The sequence below is a fragment of the Pelodiscus sinensis genome, chromosome 9, assembly GCF_049634645.1.
Source record: "Pelodiscus sinensis isolate JC-2024 chromosome 9, ASM4963464v1, whole genome shotgun sequence".
Classification (NCBI taxonomy): domain Eukaryota; kingdom Metazoa; phylum Chordata; order Testudines; family Trionychidae; genus Pelodiscus; species Pelodiscus sinensis.
Genome location: NC_134719.1, coordinates 43284935 through 43302500, shown reverse-complemented (window position 1 = coordinate 43302500; position 17566 = coordinate 43284935). Strand labels below are relative to the sequence as shown.

Sequence of the window (17566 nt, the reverse complement as noted above, 5' to 3'; positions counted from 1 at the left end):
TCCCTACCACAGCTCCTGGCTGCCAACTCTACCAGCTGAGGGGTAGGGGGGGGAGACGACCTCCAGCCCCTGATGGTCTGCCTGCTGGGTTGCTGACTCCTGGCCAGACTGCCTGCTGGGCTTCAGCAGCCTTTTGCTGCCACGGGCTGCCACAAGCTCCAGCCCCACACTGGTCAGGTTGCCAAGGGCTCAGGCTCTGGTTCCAGCCCCGCAGCAGCTGGTGGGCTCTAGCCTTGCTACTGCAGGCTATCCGGGGTTCTGCCTGGCCTTGGCTTTGGCCTGCTGCCGACCCTGGCCTTGGCCTGTCGCTGGCCTGATCCTGCACTGCCGGCGGCTGCCCCAGCCCAGTCCTGTTGCCTCAGGCCATCAGCTCCAGACCACAATTGTAGCCGGACCAGAAAATTCCAGTTTTGGGAGGTTCAGCCTGTAACAGAGAAATTAATTGTTACCTTCAGAGTCATGAAACAGTTCAGAGCTTTAGACTTTGAGTTCTATGCTTGCACCATTAGGCTGTGCCACCAGTACCAGATGCCTTGTTAGAGGTATGGTTTCTGGCATTAAAAAAAATCAGTATTTACTAATGCCTGCCACATAGAGAGCATGTTTTGAGAAGTGGATAGGTCTTAATAGTGACCTCACAGGGCTGTTATGCCACGTGTGGAGGCATCCTGCAGTGACCTGTATTTGGTGGGAAGACTTCTTGCACAGTAATTCAGATGCAAGAATGTCCATTGACAGTGTGATCTCTTGTTATCTTTCATAAGAATGTCTGAGTGTCCAGTGCCATTTGTACCAAACATTCTGCTGAGAATGCCGCTGACTACTTATATGTGGAACACTTACAAGCAGAGATCAGAAGTGCATATGTGTGGTACTAAATGAAGGCAATAGGGAGATGATACGCATGCAAGATTTCTCTCTTCCTCATTTGAGGTAATAGAAAAATGTAGTTTAATATGTTGTAGTGCTAATTGAACCATCCTAATGTTGAAATGCTATCTTTGGTTATACATTGTAGCTGAACAAAAAATTTTTTTTGTACAAAAACGAGTGAAACACATATATGTTTATTAAAGGCCTATCCTTTACCATGTGTAGAGAACTGTGAAGATGTTTCAGTCTGAATTTTTTAACTGTAATTCAATAGTATGTTCATGAGATCATCAAATTTTGATTCTAGGTTTCTTTCGAATTACAATGTATGTTACTTGCTGTGTCATTTAATTGTGTGGGTATCACTGATATCTTTTTCATTAGCACATATAATAAAGGAATATTTATCTATCAGATTGTAGAGCCATGTGGGCACATGCAAAGTTGATGTTATAGGGCCCCATTCCTGGAAATGCTTACTCACGTGAATTTATATTACTCATGTAAGTATTCTCATTGACTGAAGTGGGATGAACAAATCTTCCACAGTGAATATACTTTTCTGGACAAGGCCCTGAGTTAGTAACAGTTCTGGCTGGCTAGACATTGAAATCTGAAAAAGGTTCACTTTGTGATATAAACAGAACATGAGAAAACACAAACACCATGAATAGTTAATTGTAGTGTGAAAGAGGAAAAATTTTATTTTCACCTAGATTGAGATACAAGAATTGCTTACTTACTTGCCACTATTTTGCATTATTTTAAATGCATCTCAATAATTCTTTCATACATTATATTCTAACTAGTGCTCTTTCTCCCCTTTCTCACCTTCCTGAACATTTCTGACTTTTTGGAATAGGTGACAGTAACTGTGATCATGACCTGTGTGATAAATCGCATAGTAGTCTTCCCAGGAAGATACTGTTCCAGCTGAATATGCTTAGGGCACTTCAATTCAGGAAAACTTCCAATTTTTCAAGAACACTCATTAATTCTGCTCCTTTTTACATCCAGCTCCACCCTTGTTTTAAATTCCTGAATGATGGCTCATGTGACTTTTGAAAATCCCACTAGCAACTGTTTGCCTAATTGCCTAAGTACCTTTTAACAATCTGGACTTCAATGCCTAAATATAGATTTAGGAACCTACCCTAGGCACCCATTTTGAGAATGCCCGGCCTAGTTCAGTTCTAAAAGGGGCTGCCAGATCTGGTCACAGATATTCAGTTGATGGAACTGAAAGACATTTTTTCGACCTTCCTCTGAAGGTAGGGATGCATTTCTAGCTTCTCTGCCCTCAGAGGGCAATCAGTCCATTGGGAAATGCTGCCCATGAGCTTCTAGATGCCAAAGAATGGAGCTTTAAAGGATAACTTAATGAAATCCAAGGCAATTTTTTCATGTATCCCCAAAACATGTAGCTATAGCTGTATGCACTGAAAACGTGTGTGTTGGACCACATGTAGTATGTGTTCAGACTCAAGAGGCACGTATTTATTAAAGTTAGGTAAAGCCCGATATAAAAAGCAATCTTGATTCTTTGCTAACTAGTGGTGATACATTGCAAGGAAGGTAAGTGGTAATGATAATGGCAGATGGATTGTGTAGGAGTCCCAACAGATGCAATGCTGAGTCAATCTATTGTTTCAGATGCCTAACAAGATCCATTCCCTCTCCAGCACAGGCCCAACCTTAGGGCAACATAAGCAAGGTGGTTGCCTTGGGCCCCCGCTTTCAGGCCCTGTGCTGCCCGATGCCCATTCTCCCAGCCACTCACGTGCTTTCTTGGCTGGGAGCTGCCCAGCCGTGCAGGGCATAATGCTGCCGTGGGCCCCACAAACTCTTTGGCCAGGACTGCCCCAGAATTTGCCCACATTTAGCCTTACTTCAGTAAGTCCATCTAGTTAGACTTTCCGGAAGACTGTAGAACCCAAGGCTTAGGTTAGGGGGATTACCGTATTTTCCGGCGTATAGGGCGACTGGGCGTATAAGACGACCCCCTATCTTTTTAATTAAAAGATAGGGTTTCATCTTATACCCCAGCGCCCCTCCGCCTCCTTTGCTCCCGGTGTCCCTGGTCTGCTGGAGATGGTCCCCAGCAGACCAGAGGCACCGGGAGCAAAGCCGCCAGGAGCGCCTGGGCTTCCCCCCCCCCCCCGCCAGAGCCCCTCCGCGGCTTTGAAAGCCTCGGGGGAAGCCGGCGGGGGGGCATCCGCGGCTCCGGCGGCGGGGCATCCGGCGTACAAGACGACCCCCGATTTTTGGGGGATGTTTTTTAACTTCAGAGGTCGTCTTGTACGCCGGAATATACTATCTTAAATTGATTTTTCTGGTGGTTGACCTGTCCTGAATGTTAAGCATTCATTTCCAGTGTGCATGAAGGGTAGTTCCCTTTTGAATCTTTGCCCTATGCCATCTTTGGTTTATTAAAAGCTTGTTGATGTTAGGAGCCACAAAAGGGGTCTTGCCCATTTAATTTAATATAAACCAAGCAGAATATTTTTGCGTAAAAATCGTTTTCAGGTTACTGCTTCAATGCAGGTTTTAAACTGTATTTATCCATCTATCACCTGCTTCAGAAATGGTTAATTTTTCCAAGTGGAATGTGAATGCTCTTCCATCAAGATGTTGTGACGGTGGTGATGGATTTGAAAGGAAACGCCCATTATCTTTAAAGAGGATTTCCTACATAAATCTACCAGATCTCCCATCAGGAAAGACACTGGGTGTCCTCCAGATCTATTTAAGTCTTTCTGATTATTGAAAGGATTAGTGATGGGATAACAAACTATTAAGCTTTCAGTACACAGCACTTATTGCAGTGCTTGGCCATTCAATGATCACAAAGTGCTAGGTAAGTCAGTATTGTTACCCCCTTTCCGAATGGGGAAACTGCCACACACACATTATATCACTTATCAAAGGTCAAATAGGGCTTTTATTCTCTGCAGTGATTACTCAATTGTTGCCCCAAATGCACGACTCTGCACTCGAGTGAGGTGGTATTTTTAAATCTAGTTGGCTGAGGGTACAGGCTTCTTGAGTTAACACAACTCATCAGCTGCCAAGGGCTTGTCTACATGGGAAATTAGTGCCCAGCAAGCTACAAAAAGTAAATTTAAAGCATAAGCTACTGTAGACTAACTTTGCACATGGACAGTCTTACCATGCGTCAGAAGTGCCTCTGTGTGTTTTAGGTTCATATACTTTAAAACAGGGGTAAAACAATAATTTGTGTAGGGGGGCCACTTCACCAATTTTGGTAGTTGTTGTGGGCTGGCCTGGAAGGGACAGTGTTTTGGGTGGGAGGGACAGTTCCCTCTAGGCACCCCATTCCTCTGGCAGGAGGGAGGGAGGAAAGGAGACTTTGTGAACTCCCCTTTGGGGCGAGGGAGCACACGAAGTCTCTCACTCCTTGACCCACCCTGCTGGAGTGTGCATCACCAGAGGGAACGGCTAGTCATTTTGAACAGCTGGTGGTTCCCTCTGGCGCCCTACGCTCCTTGCAGGGGGAGGAGACTTCATGTGCTCTGATGCCCCTGGGTCTTGATTGGCCTGGGGGCAGGGGCATAGCAGGGAGGGCCATGGGCCGGATCAAATGGCTTGATGGACTGTATCTTGCTCAGCCCTGCTTCAAAGTGTACTAAACCAACCATCTTAACGTGATGTTCACTAACTTCCCCCATAGACAGGCCCCACTGTGCAGCTCAACAGTTACTTTACAGTGTGGTTGCTCACATGTCAGAGTACAGGTAATTAACTCAAATGTGGGTAACTCGAGTTCACTGTGCAATGAAGATTTAGCCACCTGAGTCATTGGCAGATTTGGGAATTTGAACCCAGATGTCCTGAGTCCAGTCCTCTCACTCTATCTACTAAACCACAGATCTTTAACCATCTGTAATTACTATTTAGTTACAGAAGTAAAGAAATTCTTACTTTACAAAATTTGAGTAACATTGGCAATGAATTTAGAACTTTTACTGTGAGTTTATTTAAATGAATCCCTGTGTTTAAAGGATTGTTTCCAATCTGCACAGTCATTTTGCTCATAATGGGAATTTTTTCGTCTATTTCTAGGGTAGAAATCTAGTCACAGGGGAGCTTGGCTACTTTCCAAGTGATGTTGTAAAGCCTTACCCATGCGTAAGTACAAATGCTTGATTGTGTTTGTCAGTATAATAGTTTCCTCTGGAACATTCATAGGAAAAGTTGCCTGGTTCATGCCAGGGTTTCATTAATCCTGCCTTGTGGGAAGCATTATTTTAGTTTCTTTGTGTTTGTATGTTACATTTGTTGTTGTTTAAAATATAACATTCTAATGTTTTTGGCTATTGGATTTAAATTGTAAGTGTTAAGGAAACATGCTCAGGAGACAGATTTCACTTTTGGGAGTTTAATAAATTGTCTAAAGAGTTTCAGATAAATACAACCAGACTATGAACAAATATATTGTGCAGTAAAGCTGCTGTTTTTTAACAGTGAGATGAAAATTCTGTAGTTTTAATCTATTTGCCAGTCACTTTGTGTTACAGAGAGAGATTACACCATAAATAGTGAGTTTAAAATAACCCAGTAAAAGTAAAAACAGAATAAAGAACAAACAAATACATAGATCCTCCAACCAGATCTTTCAGCCCACTTTTGTGTGTCTCTGTATGATTTGACCTGCCTGCATTTTGTGTTAAGAGGACAAATACTCTTAAAATACTAAGAACTGCATCAGGCGATAACAATTACAAACATTAATTTACAGTACATACTCATAATTTTGTGTATGAGTGTTAATAAAGTGTGTATTCCTTCATTGTGTCTTTCCATAATACTGTGGAACAGATCACCATGGTATTTCTCCAAATTTAATATAATTCCATTGAAATCAGTGGAGTTATATTGGTATTAAATCAAAATAATACAGTGGCGAGCCAGGCACTCTTCCTTTGCTCTAAACGTGCTTTAACTTGGTTCAAAACTAAATTCAACTTTATTAATAAATCTACTTTGATTACAGTATTCAATATGTCATCATGATAATATTATTATTAAGTGGAGTCAAACAGGATAAAACTGTTTTGACACATTAGGTCAGACCTTAGTTCTAAAAACAAATCCCTGCGTTAGTAATACGTCATAATATTGTTTACCATCAGATCAACATCTCTTTTACCTTTTATAGTCTCACAAACCTGTTCAGAGACTTATTCTATTGTTTTAAATTTATATTCTCTTAAACAAAGGAACAAAGCAGATGCCTACAAAAGATAATATAGTAGAAATCAAAATGTTATGTAACCAGAGCTTAATTTTTTTTGTAACCCCTATTACCATATTTTAACAAGCACAAAGTTTGTGGCAGTTCATTGTCACACAGTCATGCTAGGTAGTGTTAGGCACATGCCTTGAGCTAGTGTCAATCACTGGAGCTGCCCCGTGGATTAGGTACACCACTCTAGGGCAGTACCTAAAATAAATATAGGGGTCTACTATAAAAATGGTAGAGGCAATATCTATGCAGATAAGGCTTATTTTGAAAGAGTAACACTCTAGTTTAAAGTGGCAAACTCATATAGTTAAGAAAAACACTTCTGTTAAAGCTACCAAGGCAACATGAAGATTATTTAGTGTCTAGTGACATGACTTTCTGCTAAATTTAGAAATATACTATTAAGCAGAGGGTTGAATGAAAATAACATGGTATTACAGTATAAATAAATATTATTCATAACATGTTAGCAACCAGAGGCGTAGGCTGATGAGAAAGATGAATTGATTCTTCAGCATTACTAACTTGGAAAGGCAAAATATAAATGTCTTCTTATGACGAATGATGCAGTTAAAGATGCTGAAATATCTATCAGATTTTCAGTGTATTATAACTTGTACTATTATTATTAAGTGTAACAGTCTTTACAACTGGCCAATATAAAAATTCCCAGAAAAAGCATAAAATACATCAAAAGGCTTTAGAAATTAATATTGAATGAAAAACTGTTGAGTTCCAAAATATCACATTCCAGTCCCTTCTCAGCTATACCAATAAATGCTTTGTTCTTTTTGCAACGTGCAGTATTTGTCAGCAGACATTTTTATACCATATGAATAGTACCAGAATCTCACTGTCTTTTGTTCAGTTTTATCACTGAGGTTGCGTGGATTTGCATGTATAATACAGTGCAAGCCAACAGCTTCTGGTACAAAGTTTGATCATTTTCTTTTTTCTCTGCCATAGACAATCTTTATTGTAGAAATCAACACACTCTAGTGTGTAAAAGGTTAGTGAATGCCAGTGTTCTAGCTGTCCATAACCAAAAGGACCTGCTATGATAGATGAGCCAAACTGATTTAGAATTTCAGATTCCTCCCAATATAGACTTATGCGTCACTAGTATACAGGCAGCTCTTCCCTGCTGCCATTGGTATACTCACATAAAGTAATTTGAACTACTATCCAAAATTTATTCTAACAATATGAAGCGTTCAAGCTATAAAATTCTGTAGGCTATCCTAGTTACAGACCCAGTTACATATAAAGACTGGCTTTATAGACTGTGTTTTTTCCTTACAGTTTTCCAGTAGAGCCACTTCATTAATAATAGGAAAGTAGGAGTGCTCGCTGGCAGCATTTTTAACGTTTACACCAGGATTTCTCAGACGTCATTGCACCACAACCCCCTTGTTATAACAAAAAATTACTACATGTCCCCAGAAGTGGGAACTGAAGCCTGAGCCTACTCGAGCTCTGCTGTCATTGGGTGCCAAAGCCAAAGAACAAGGGCCTCAACCCTAGGCAAGGGGCCTATAACCTGAACCCCCGTGCCCAGGGCTAAAGCCCTCAGCTTTGGGCTTCTGCCCTGAATGGTAGGGCTCGGGCTTTGGTCCTGGGCCCCAGCGTGTGTAAGCCAGTTCTGGTGACCTCGTTAAAATGACCCACTTTAGGGTCCTAACCCACGTTTAAGAACCACTGGTGGAGACCTCTCAGCCAGTGGAAATGGTGCCTATGCCCTATCTACTACCTGGTTGGTAAAATTGGCACAGCTGTTTGTGTTCTGATATAATGCTGCTTTATTTTCTTAGTGCTTGTCAGAGGTTCTTGTAGAGATATGAGAAAAATGTGTCACCAACTCAGTCCAAGCCCATGTCTGTTGTAGCTAAGCTTTGATGCAGTGGCGTTACAAATGAATAATATACTTCTTATATTTGTTTAGGCTGTCATGGCTTTGGAGACCATTATAAATTCACTGCCACTCTCCTTCTTTTCCTCTTACATCGTATACCGACATGTGACTAGCAATAATTCCATTCCTGGTCTCTTTGTATTTTACAGAAGCCTTTCCATTTTCCCTGTTAACTCTGCTCCCTCTTCCCCAGTCTTTCTGGGTAGTCTAATTGCTTTTAACACCTTCCTGGTTGGGAGATTTATTATCATGCAAATAAATAGGTCACACTATTCTTAGAGCAGAACTCTTTAACATATTGACAACAAATTCACACTAGTGGCTCCTTTGTGCTTTGGGGAAAATACAGTTTTTGGTGATAATGTAATGCAGACTGTCAGCATTAAAATCATAGATTCGGATGCATTCAAGTAATATTAATAGGCTGGTTATCTGTCCAAATCACCTTTTACAAAAAAACACTTAGGAGGAAAAATTGGCAATCACAAAATGCCAAGGGCAGTAAGCAGGGCTCTGTGAACTCTGAAGAGGTCAAAACAACAAGGAGTCCAGTGGCACCTTAAAGACTAACAGTTTTATTATGACATAAGCTTTTGTGAGTGCCAACTTACTTTGACAAGGTGCCACTGGACTCCTTGTTTTTGACGAGACAGGCTAATACGGCTAACTCTCTGAAATCTCTAGAGATGAGTTCATGAATCTTAACTTCATCATTTGGATCCCAAAGGTTGGAAGCAAATCAACGCTGTGCAGATTAGGAAATTCAAGCTAGCTGCACTTGCACCCTCCAAGAGGGTCTGAGGAGTTTTGGTGTCTGTTGATGGGGAGTATGGGCGTCAGCCTGGGAAATATTCAGTATGCATGTACACACAGACATACACACAGTCCTTTGTGTGTGTTTGATTTTAGTTTATTTTAAAAAATGTTTAAATTAAATAAGGCAGCTGGCCTTTCAGAATGTATTCCTATTTCAATTCAAGTGTAAAAGTAAACCTTGCTTCATGCAAATATATTAATAAATTCATTCAATAACCCCAAAATGTATGGATTATTCAGTTAACCATGTCAAGAGATTATATAACATGCTACCCAAGCTTTTATTTCAGCTAAGAATAGTGCCTTTTCAAGGCAATCCAATTCAGGAAGCACTTAGTGAATTTAGCGTGCATCATAGTATACTCAGTTGCACATTTTAATGATGTATTGCAACAATATGCCCTACTAGATGAGCATTTTGTGGATGAAATGAGAGTGGAGACACTGCCAAAATCCATTTCAGATGGATTTTAAAAAACAATATGGGATTTGTAGCACTTATCTGTCCAAAATTAAAAATAAAACTCCCCCAATGATAACAACAAAATGTATCAGCTTAATATTCTGTCCTATTATTAGATCTATATAGGATATCCTCAGTTCACTGACTGATCACATTTTTTCATCTATTAGTCTACTTTATTTAGAATAAATTTGATTCTTACCCCCTGTTTGATGTAGGGTATTTGGTCATTAGATCAGTGTTACCTCCTTTGTGAGTCAATTAGAAAAATATTCTTTAAATAATTATGTTCCACTTATGTCTTTTTACACCTTAGGTTCCTAAACCAGTAGACTACTCTTGCCAGCCATGGTGAGTTCTGGATCAGTCCTATGCTAAGCATGTTGAAATAGACATAACTCTGTTTATCACAACCTAATTTAAATTGCTTTAACTTTTTTTGGCTTATGAAGAATGAATTATGTAGCCATTTTGGAAAACAACACTGAATATACACTGCCTAAAATAATGTCTCATATTATAATGTGCTTAATGATTTAAAATTTTGTTTACAAGTCTATATATACACAGTCTGTGTCTCTAAACTCATGCAACAAAAAAGCAGAACAACATGAAACATGCAAGAAGATGTTACATTTTAAGTAGCTAAGCAGAATGAAGGAAGTGGTATTTTGTTTTGTGAATAATTCTGCTTAAAGCTTGTTTGACTGAAAAGCAATCTAGAAAGAGATGGACATGGACACGCTACATCCACTGTCAAAGTGGATCATAGTGTATATATAGTGTGAACTCTGGAGTGAATTTGACTTAAAAAGGTTATAAGTGCACAGTGACTGATTCTGATTTCATACTGCTTTTACAATGACTTGAGTAGATTTGTTCCCGATATATACTTGGCTTTCAGTAAGTGAGATCAGAATCAGATCCCACTGACCAAAACAAACATAAGTTTTTATAGTTGTTGAATAGTACATAAAAAATAAACTACAGTTGACTGATTCTGCAGTCTGCTACACCAGCTTCATCTAAAGTCAATGGAGTTACACCAGTATAAGACTGGTATATTACAGTGTTGAGTCAGGCTCAAGATTTTCAGCTTGTGATACAAAATAGTACAACTAAGTAAAATTCCAACACCTGGTCCAGGCCATGTTTTAATTACATTTTTAGCTTGGCCTCAGTTCAGCAAAGTACTTCAATATGGCTACGTCTACACTGGCCCCTTTTCCGGAAGGGGCATGTAAATTTCACTAGTCGTCGTAGGGAAATCCGCGGGGGATTTAAATATCCCCCGCGGCATTTAAATAAAAATGTCCGCCGCTTTTTTCCGGCTTTTAAAAAAGCCGGAAAAGAGCGTCTAGACTGGCCCCGATCCTCCGGAAAAAGTGCCCTTTTCCGGAGGCTCTTATTCTTTGAAGTAAGAATAAGAGCCTCCGGAAAAGGGCACTTTTTCCGGAGGATCGGGGCCAGTCTAGACGCTCTTTTCCGGCTTTTTTAAAAGCCGGAAAAAAGCGGCGGACATTTTTATTTAAATGCCGCGGGGGATATTTAAATCCCCCGCGGATTTCCCTACGACGACTGCTGAAATTTACATGCCCCTTCCGGAAGAGGGGCCAGTGTAGACGTAGCCTATATGTTTAAATGCTTTAGAAGTCAATGGGATTTAAGCACATGTTTAAGGCTTTTCCTAAACAACCAGTTTTGTTAGTCGGGGTGTAAAAAAACACACCCCTGAATTGCTGGTATGGACAACACTATGTAATCAAGAGAGGCTCTCCTGCTGAAATAGCTAATGCTGCTGATTGTGGGTAGGGTTATATTACTTTCCAACACAATCTTGAAACACAGTTCACTCACCAGGAATTTTATGCACTAGCTTATGTAGAATATTAGAACATTAAATTGGAAAGATCTGTGGCATGGCTTCAAAGATGAGCATGGCTAGTATTTATTTGCTTTCCTTTGTTACAGGTTTGCAGGAGCAATGGAGAGGTTGCAAGCTGAAAGTGAACTTATTAACAGGGGAAATAGAACTTATCTGGTGCGATATAGGACCAAAGAGTCAGGAGAATACGCAATTAGCATTAAGTAAGTGGGACAAGAACATTTACAATATAGATTTCTTGTTTTCGTTATTGGTTAGGTAGATGTTTATATTAAATGCAGAAAATTGTTAATCTCACTGCAGCCTAGATAGTCATGTAATATACGATCACTTAGTACATAAAATATCAGTTGCTAGAAAAGAAGTTCAGGCACGTAGGACAAAAAGTGTAAATTAGTATTGCTACACTTAAGTTAATGGAAAGATACCATAGGCTGTTGGACACCAAAGTTTACATTGGCCTGTTGAACAGTAACAGGCAATTGTTCAGACCTGATTCAGCTCCTGTTGATGTCAGTTGGTAGTCAGGGTAGTCAGTTCAAGTCTTTATTGACTAGGACATTTCAGTAAAGTTTGTGTTAGCAAATATATTTCAGTAGTGTGTGTTCTGTCAGCAGAAAATAGTAAGAGGGTTTTGTTTGTTTCCACATCGATCCTCAATATGATCTTGAAAGCAAGCAATACATAGTGTCCCTGAATTGGAACATTTTTTCTGAATACAGGCTACATCTTCATTCATATACTAATAAATATATTTGGTTAATTAGATGTCAGCTGTGTATTGGCATGGATATACATTTTGTCTTAAGAATTCATTCATGTAATGTTTTGGGGGTATGTCCTCAGGCAATTATTGATCTCCACTGATTAAAAACACATTTATATTCATAAGTTATTAATTGCCCACAGGTATAATAATGAAGTGAAGCATATCAAGATTTTAACAAAAGATGGCTTTTTCCATATTGCAGAAAATAAGAAATTTAAAAGTTTAATGGTAAGTATTGATGAGGTTTTTTTCAACGTGCAACTCCCATGTAACTATTTCTGTTGAAGTACATGCTGTTTCTCTACATTTGCAGAGATGTGGCAGGCACAAATATTTTTAGGTTACAATCAAGTCCATTATTCAAACTAGAGTGTTTTATATATTTGTAGATGTCTTTAATGCTGGTGTTTGGTGTAAAATTAGGACCAGTTTGTGGCACCTGCAGTGATCTGCTTTGAGGAGAAAAAATCTGCATCGGGTCAGAAACTGGTAAAGTCTCTGTATTCTTTTGAGGCCAGAGATTACTGCCACCCTAGTAGTATTCCCCTTCATGATAACCAGTCCAAAAAAGGCAGGGAGTAGTTTGGACAACAACACTCCCACATACATCTAATGATGCACAATCACTCATTGCCAAGTGTCATCATCTTCCAGGGGAGTTGTAGACCCTCAGGTGGCTGATAAGGCCAATCTTTGAACCACAAATTCTATTACAGTGAGGACAGATGTTTCCAGGTACAGCAGGAAGCTGTTGATCATGACTAGAAGGCAGTCTCCCCTTCCTCCTGCACTTCTCCTCCTCCTCAGCTTGTTGGTGGGCTAATTCAAAACGTAGGAGGATATTGCATATGACTTCTCTCCATTTTGAACAATTCTGGGCGAGTGTCTTCCAAGTGTCAATGTTAATAATATCCTTTAGCAAGTCCTTATAACACTTCCATTATCCTCCCACGGTATCCTTCTTTCAGATGAGGAAACAGGACCTGTTTTGGGAGGTGATGGTCTGGCATCTGAACAATGTGACCAGTCCAGCGAAATTGCCTACCAATTATCATTGCCTCAAGACTGGTGGTCTTTGCCTCTTCCGGAACACTAACGTTAGTGCACCTGTCTTCACATTTGATCTACAAGATTTTGCAGAGGCAGCAAGCAGTTTGGTGTCTGTTTGAATGTACCATAAATGAGCAAAGGTTCCACTGGTACAAATCAGACAATGTTGGATTTCTAGGTCAGTATCTGCCTTGGAAGTTATCTTTCATCCAAGGTAGAGAAAAATGATCGATATTCTCCAATACTACTTCATTGATTTTAATAGATGGAGTGTATGGAGAGGGCTGATGGAGCACTTTGGTCTTCTTGATGCTGAGGGTGAGACCAAGAGGTGCGTAAGCATCAGCAAACACGTTTAAGATAGTTTGAAGATCTTTCTCAGAATGGACAAAAACTGCATTGTCATCAGCATATTGAAGCTCCACAACAGATGTTTAGCTTTCAGCCTGCTAAGCCTAAACAGCTTCCCATCCGTTCTGTAGATGATTTCAATGCTAGATGGGAGCTTCCCAGCTATTAGGTTAAAAAATGACAGCAATAAAAACTGCAAACATGGTTGGGGCAATGATACATCCCTGTTTGTCTCCTATTGGTACTTCAAAAGGTTCACTCTGGGATCCAGTGCTGCTCAGAACAGTCGATTTCATGTTGTCATGAAGCAACATTTGGACATTGATGTATTTATCAGGACATCCAGTCTTCGAAGGTAGAGGGCACAGCAATTCACTGAGTCTAAGGCTTTAATTAGCTTAATAAAAGCCATGTACAGTGGTTGGTTTTGCTCCTGACACTTCTTTTGCAGCTGCGTTGCAGTGAAGATCGTATCTGCAATTCTACAACATGGTTGGAAGTCACTCTGTGACTCTGTTAGTATTTCTTCTGACCGGGGCAAAAGATGGGTTGCAAGGACCCATGCCAGAACTTTGCCTGCAACAGCAAGGAGAAAGATACCATGATAGTTTCCACAATCTGCTTTATCCCCTTTCTTAAAGAGAGTAACAATCAAGGCTTCCCTCATTTCACTAAGTATCTCCTCCTTTATCCAGATTTTAAGGATAAGAAGGCTGAGCTGCCGAATTACCTCCATGGAGATCCATGGAGAGGACCCTTCTAATAAACCTTAGCTGTTAGGGATGCGTTAACAGGGATTATGCTAATCTAGTAGAAACATTTTTTGTCTGTCTCATCAATATAAATCAGTTGCTGTCAAGCCCAGTCTGGTGCTCAAGTTGCCTAAGAGGTTTTTCTTGCTACCACTGGTTTCGCTCTTGCAGTGTAAGAAGTTATGTTGATAGGGCTCTAGATGGGGGTTGGTTTTTTTTTGGCATTTTCTATTCTGTGTTGCCTACCTGTGTTCAGACCAGCTCTCATCTCTTCAGACTGTATAGTGTACAAGGGCTTTGTCTTAGCTCTCATGGTACTCTCAACACTTCTTTAGTAAAGGGGGTATATCCAGAGAATAGGCCTATAGCAGGAGTGCTGACATAGTGAAGAAATCCATAACTAGAGTTATGGCCCGTTGGGGTCATTGACAGCCAGTCTAAATAAAAGAGCTGCTCCAGCTTATGATGGGAGCCAAAGTGCTGTGGATTAAGGGAATGCAAAAGTGGTCCCTATACAAAGTATAGGTGAGCCATGCTCAGTAATTGAGCCCAAGGCATTATAATGACCTTGTACGATGAGGTTCATTTTGTTACTGATTTGAAATGTCTTCCCAAAATCCTCTGGTAATGGGGAGAAATTCTTTTGAATCCAGATCTCTTCTTTGGAAAATTTTCTCAAGAAGAATCCTGGCCTTTATTTCGTTTTGGTTATACAACACTTATACAGATAAGGCGTCTGAATGAAGTACCCCAAATTTCACCAAGCAAGCATTTCATAGAATCATAGAATAATAGGACTGGAAGGGACCTCAAGAGGTCATCGAGTCCAGCCCCCCGCCCTCAAGGCAGGACCAAGCTCCGTCTACACCATCCCTGACAGATGTCTATCTAACCTGTTCTTAAATATCTCCAGAGAGGGAGATTCCACCACCTCCCTTGGCAATTTAGTCCAATATTTGACCAATATTTGCTGTTAGGTTGTTAAGGGATGCTAGTTAAACATATTATACTTAGATCAGACAGTTAAATAACACTGATACTGTATCTTTCCTGCATACCTCTTCAAAGCACGCTACAAACAATAAACACAAATGAGGCACAATGCAAAGCAAGAATTGGGAAGAATGCTGCTAATCAAGGAAATCTTAACACATGATTTAAATTTAGTCCCCGAAAAGAAAAGATTTTCAAAGCAAGAACATTTTGTGAGTGACAAGGAGTTAAACCAAGATCTATACTCAGTGTGATCCTAATTCAAAAACTCTTCATTCAAATGTGAGTAGCACAGACCCCATAGCAAGTACACATTAAACTGATTTCACAAACTGATGTGTCTTCACTTGGCAGCAGCTAGAATCCAGTGAAGTTCGCTTAGAAAAAAAAGCAGTATGCCCAGAGATTTCACTTTTGATAACAGAGAGCTCAATTGAACTTGCAAATACATGAAGGGAGGAGTAAATAAATCTTACAAATATTTCAGTAGTTCTCTTGGGAAATGATGAAAGGGATATTATCAGTATGATGTCAAGACATCTCATCGGGAGTCAGATCCTGAAGAATGTCCTTAGATGATAGTGAGATAGTTTTGCAGTATGTTTGATACAGATCGCTAAACAAAGCTGCAAATCAGAAATAACTACAGGATCGCCAGTTCTGAAAGCAAATTAAGGGAGTTCCCATCAAAGGTGACATACAGGGAGGAAAACAGAAACCTGTGCTGAAAAGACCCATCGATAGCAGATCAACCTTGTTAACGTTGAGTTTGAAAAAATTGTTTGACACCCTAGCCTTGGTATTATAAAGTGTGCCGTGTGTTGGATTGGTGGATCTATGTGAGCAACATTGGCTTGTGCCATAGCACACTTCCTTTGCTGTGGAGACAACATCATGCCTTTCCAGAAGAATCAAGTAAATCCATTCTAAAAACTAATTTTGTATGGGATCTGTGAGTGGCAGGGTAAAATCAAATCAGATATTGTGTGGGCCTTAAACAATGACCGCTATGGCAAAGTATATTTCTAAGGTAATTAACAAAAGCAGGAGCTCTCCCAGCCTGCTTTTTATTTATCAGATATACTGTGGAAATGATGGCTGTTGTGTGGAGAACATAGATAGGGTGTCCAGCTATAATATATAAGGATCCTTTACTAAAGAGCCAGATCTCTCAGTCAGTGAACTTTTGTCTCAGTTGACTTCACTGGAGCCTGATTTAAATGGCTCAGGATATGGCTATTCATCTCTCTGTAGACTTGTCATGGAAGTCGGAAGATGTGTACATCAATGTTTTAAATCCTCATTTTTCAAATTATTATTTTGATGTAAATAATGAACATAGACAAAAAGCTGTAAAAGTAGAGGACTTGGGGCCATTTCACTGATTTGTTAGTAAAATCTGCCATGTTAATGGGCATCCAATATCATCAATGCCTCCTAACTTACCTGAACCAAGTTATGCATCATTCATTTGGTGCTCCATGTAGCGGGGAATCCATTTCCAGCTGCTTCCTATAAAGCATACTTTCTAGTATATGTTGCATTGATAATTTGAATGCTTGAGTATTCAGTGACAACTGCTGTCATTGCAACATGCCTGCGGCATTAATGTAATACAACAGAAGCACAAATATTTCTTTTTTTTCCTGGCTTTTCTGTTTACTTGGAGGATCTGGAGGTCAATGATTGTGAGCTACTTAAAGCAGCTGTGAATTTTAGTTTTGGTAGATTTTACTTTTGAACCAGTGACTGAGACATACAAAACGTATACAACATGGGACTGAAGAGTTCCAAAATTAAATTCAGAAATGTAACATTCAGACTGTTTTCATGAACTTACACTTAGTTCTTGCCTGAATAATTTAAGGGTCATTTTATTTGTTAACACTAATTTATTGCATGGACCATTTTGGATTTTTGTAGAAGAGCACGGACTGGTTTTGGGGAGCTTGTTTGTAAATTCAAATTAAATTACTGTTTTTTTTCCATATTTGGACTGAAGCTTGGCCTGATTGATTTTGTTTTTGGAAACTTAAACATTTCAGAACAAAATGGGATTATTGAATGAACTGGTGATGAGAGTTAAGTGTTTACAATAAATTAATTGCTGTATTTGATTTTGAAAAACGAAATGCCATGCTTGAAGGAACAGAATAATTAACTGAACTGTATTTGCTTTGCTTTTTCCTATTCAACATTTACCCTTATTTTTTTCTGTAGAGAAAGTCTGTACTGAACTTATTGATGTCAATCTGTTGATCCAACCCAAGGACTTGTCTATACAGGCAGTCCCCGACTTACGCAGATATGACTTATGTCGGATCCGCAGTTACGAACGGGGCTGCCCCGGAAGACACGGATTGCGGGACCTTGCGGTCCTGCCGCCTGTGTACTCCGGGGCTTTCTCCGCGTCTCCCTGGTCTGCAGACCCGGAAG

General features: G+C 40.0%; 1 protein-coding gene across 4 annotated transcripts in view; it reads left to right on the top strand.

Moving 5' to 3' along the window:
* VAV3 (vav guanine nucleotide exchange factor 3) overlaps window positions 1–17566 on the top strand; it is a 254125-nt gene that overhangs the window by 219002 nt on the left and 17557 nt on the right. For 2 of the 4 annotated variants that reach the window (XM_006119791.4, XM_075936645.1), the window contains 4 exons: window positions 4957–5022; window positions 9647–9681; window positions 11302–11418; window positions 12125–12212. The exons of 1 other annotated variant lie outside the window; for it this stretch is intronic. In XM_006119791.4, coding sequence (XP_006119853.2) covers window positions 4957–5022; window positions 9647–9681; window positions 11302–11418; window positions 12125–12212 — 306 coding nt within the window. Of the gene's footprint in view, window positions 1–764; window positions 934–4956; window positions 5023–9646; window positions 9682–11301; window positions 11419–12124; window positions 12213–17566 lie in introns of those variants that run through there. One more of the 4 variants, XR_012905973.1, reaches the window with a different exon arrangement.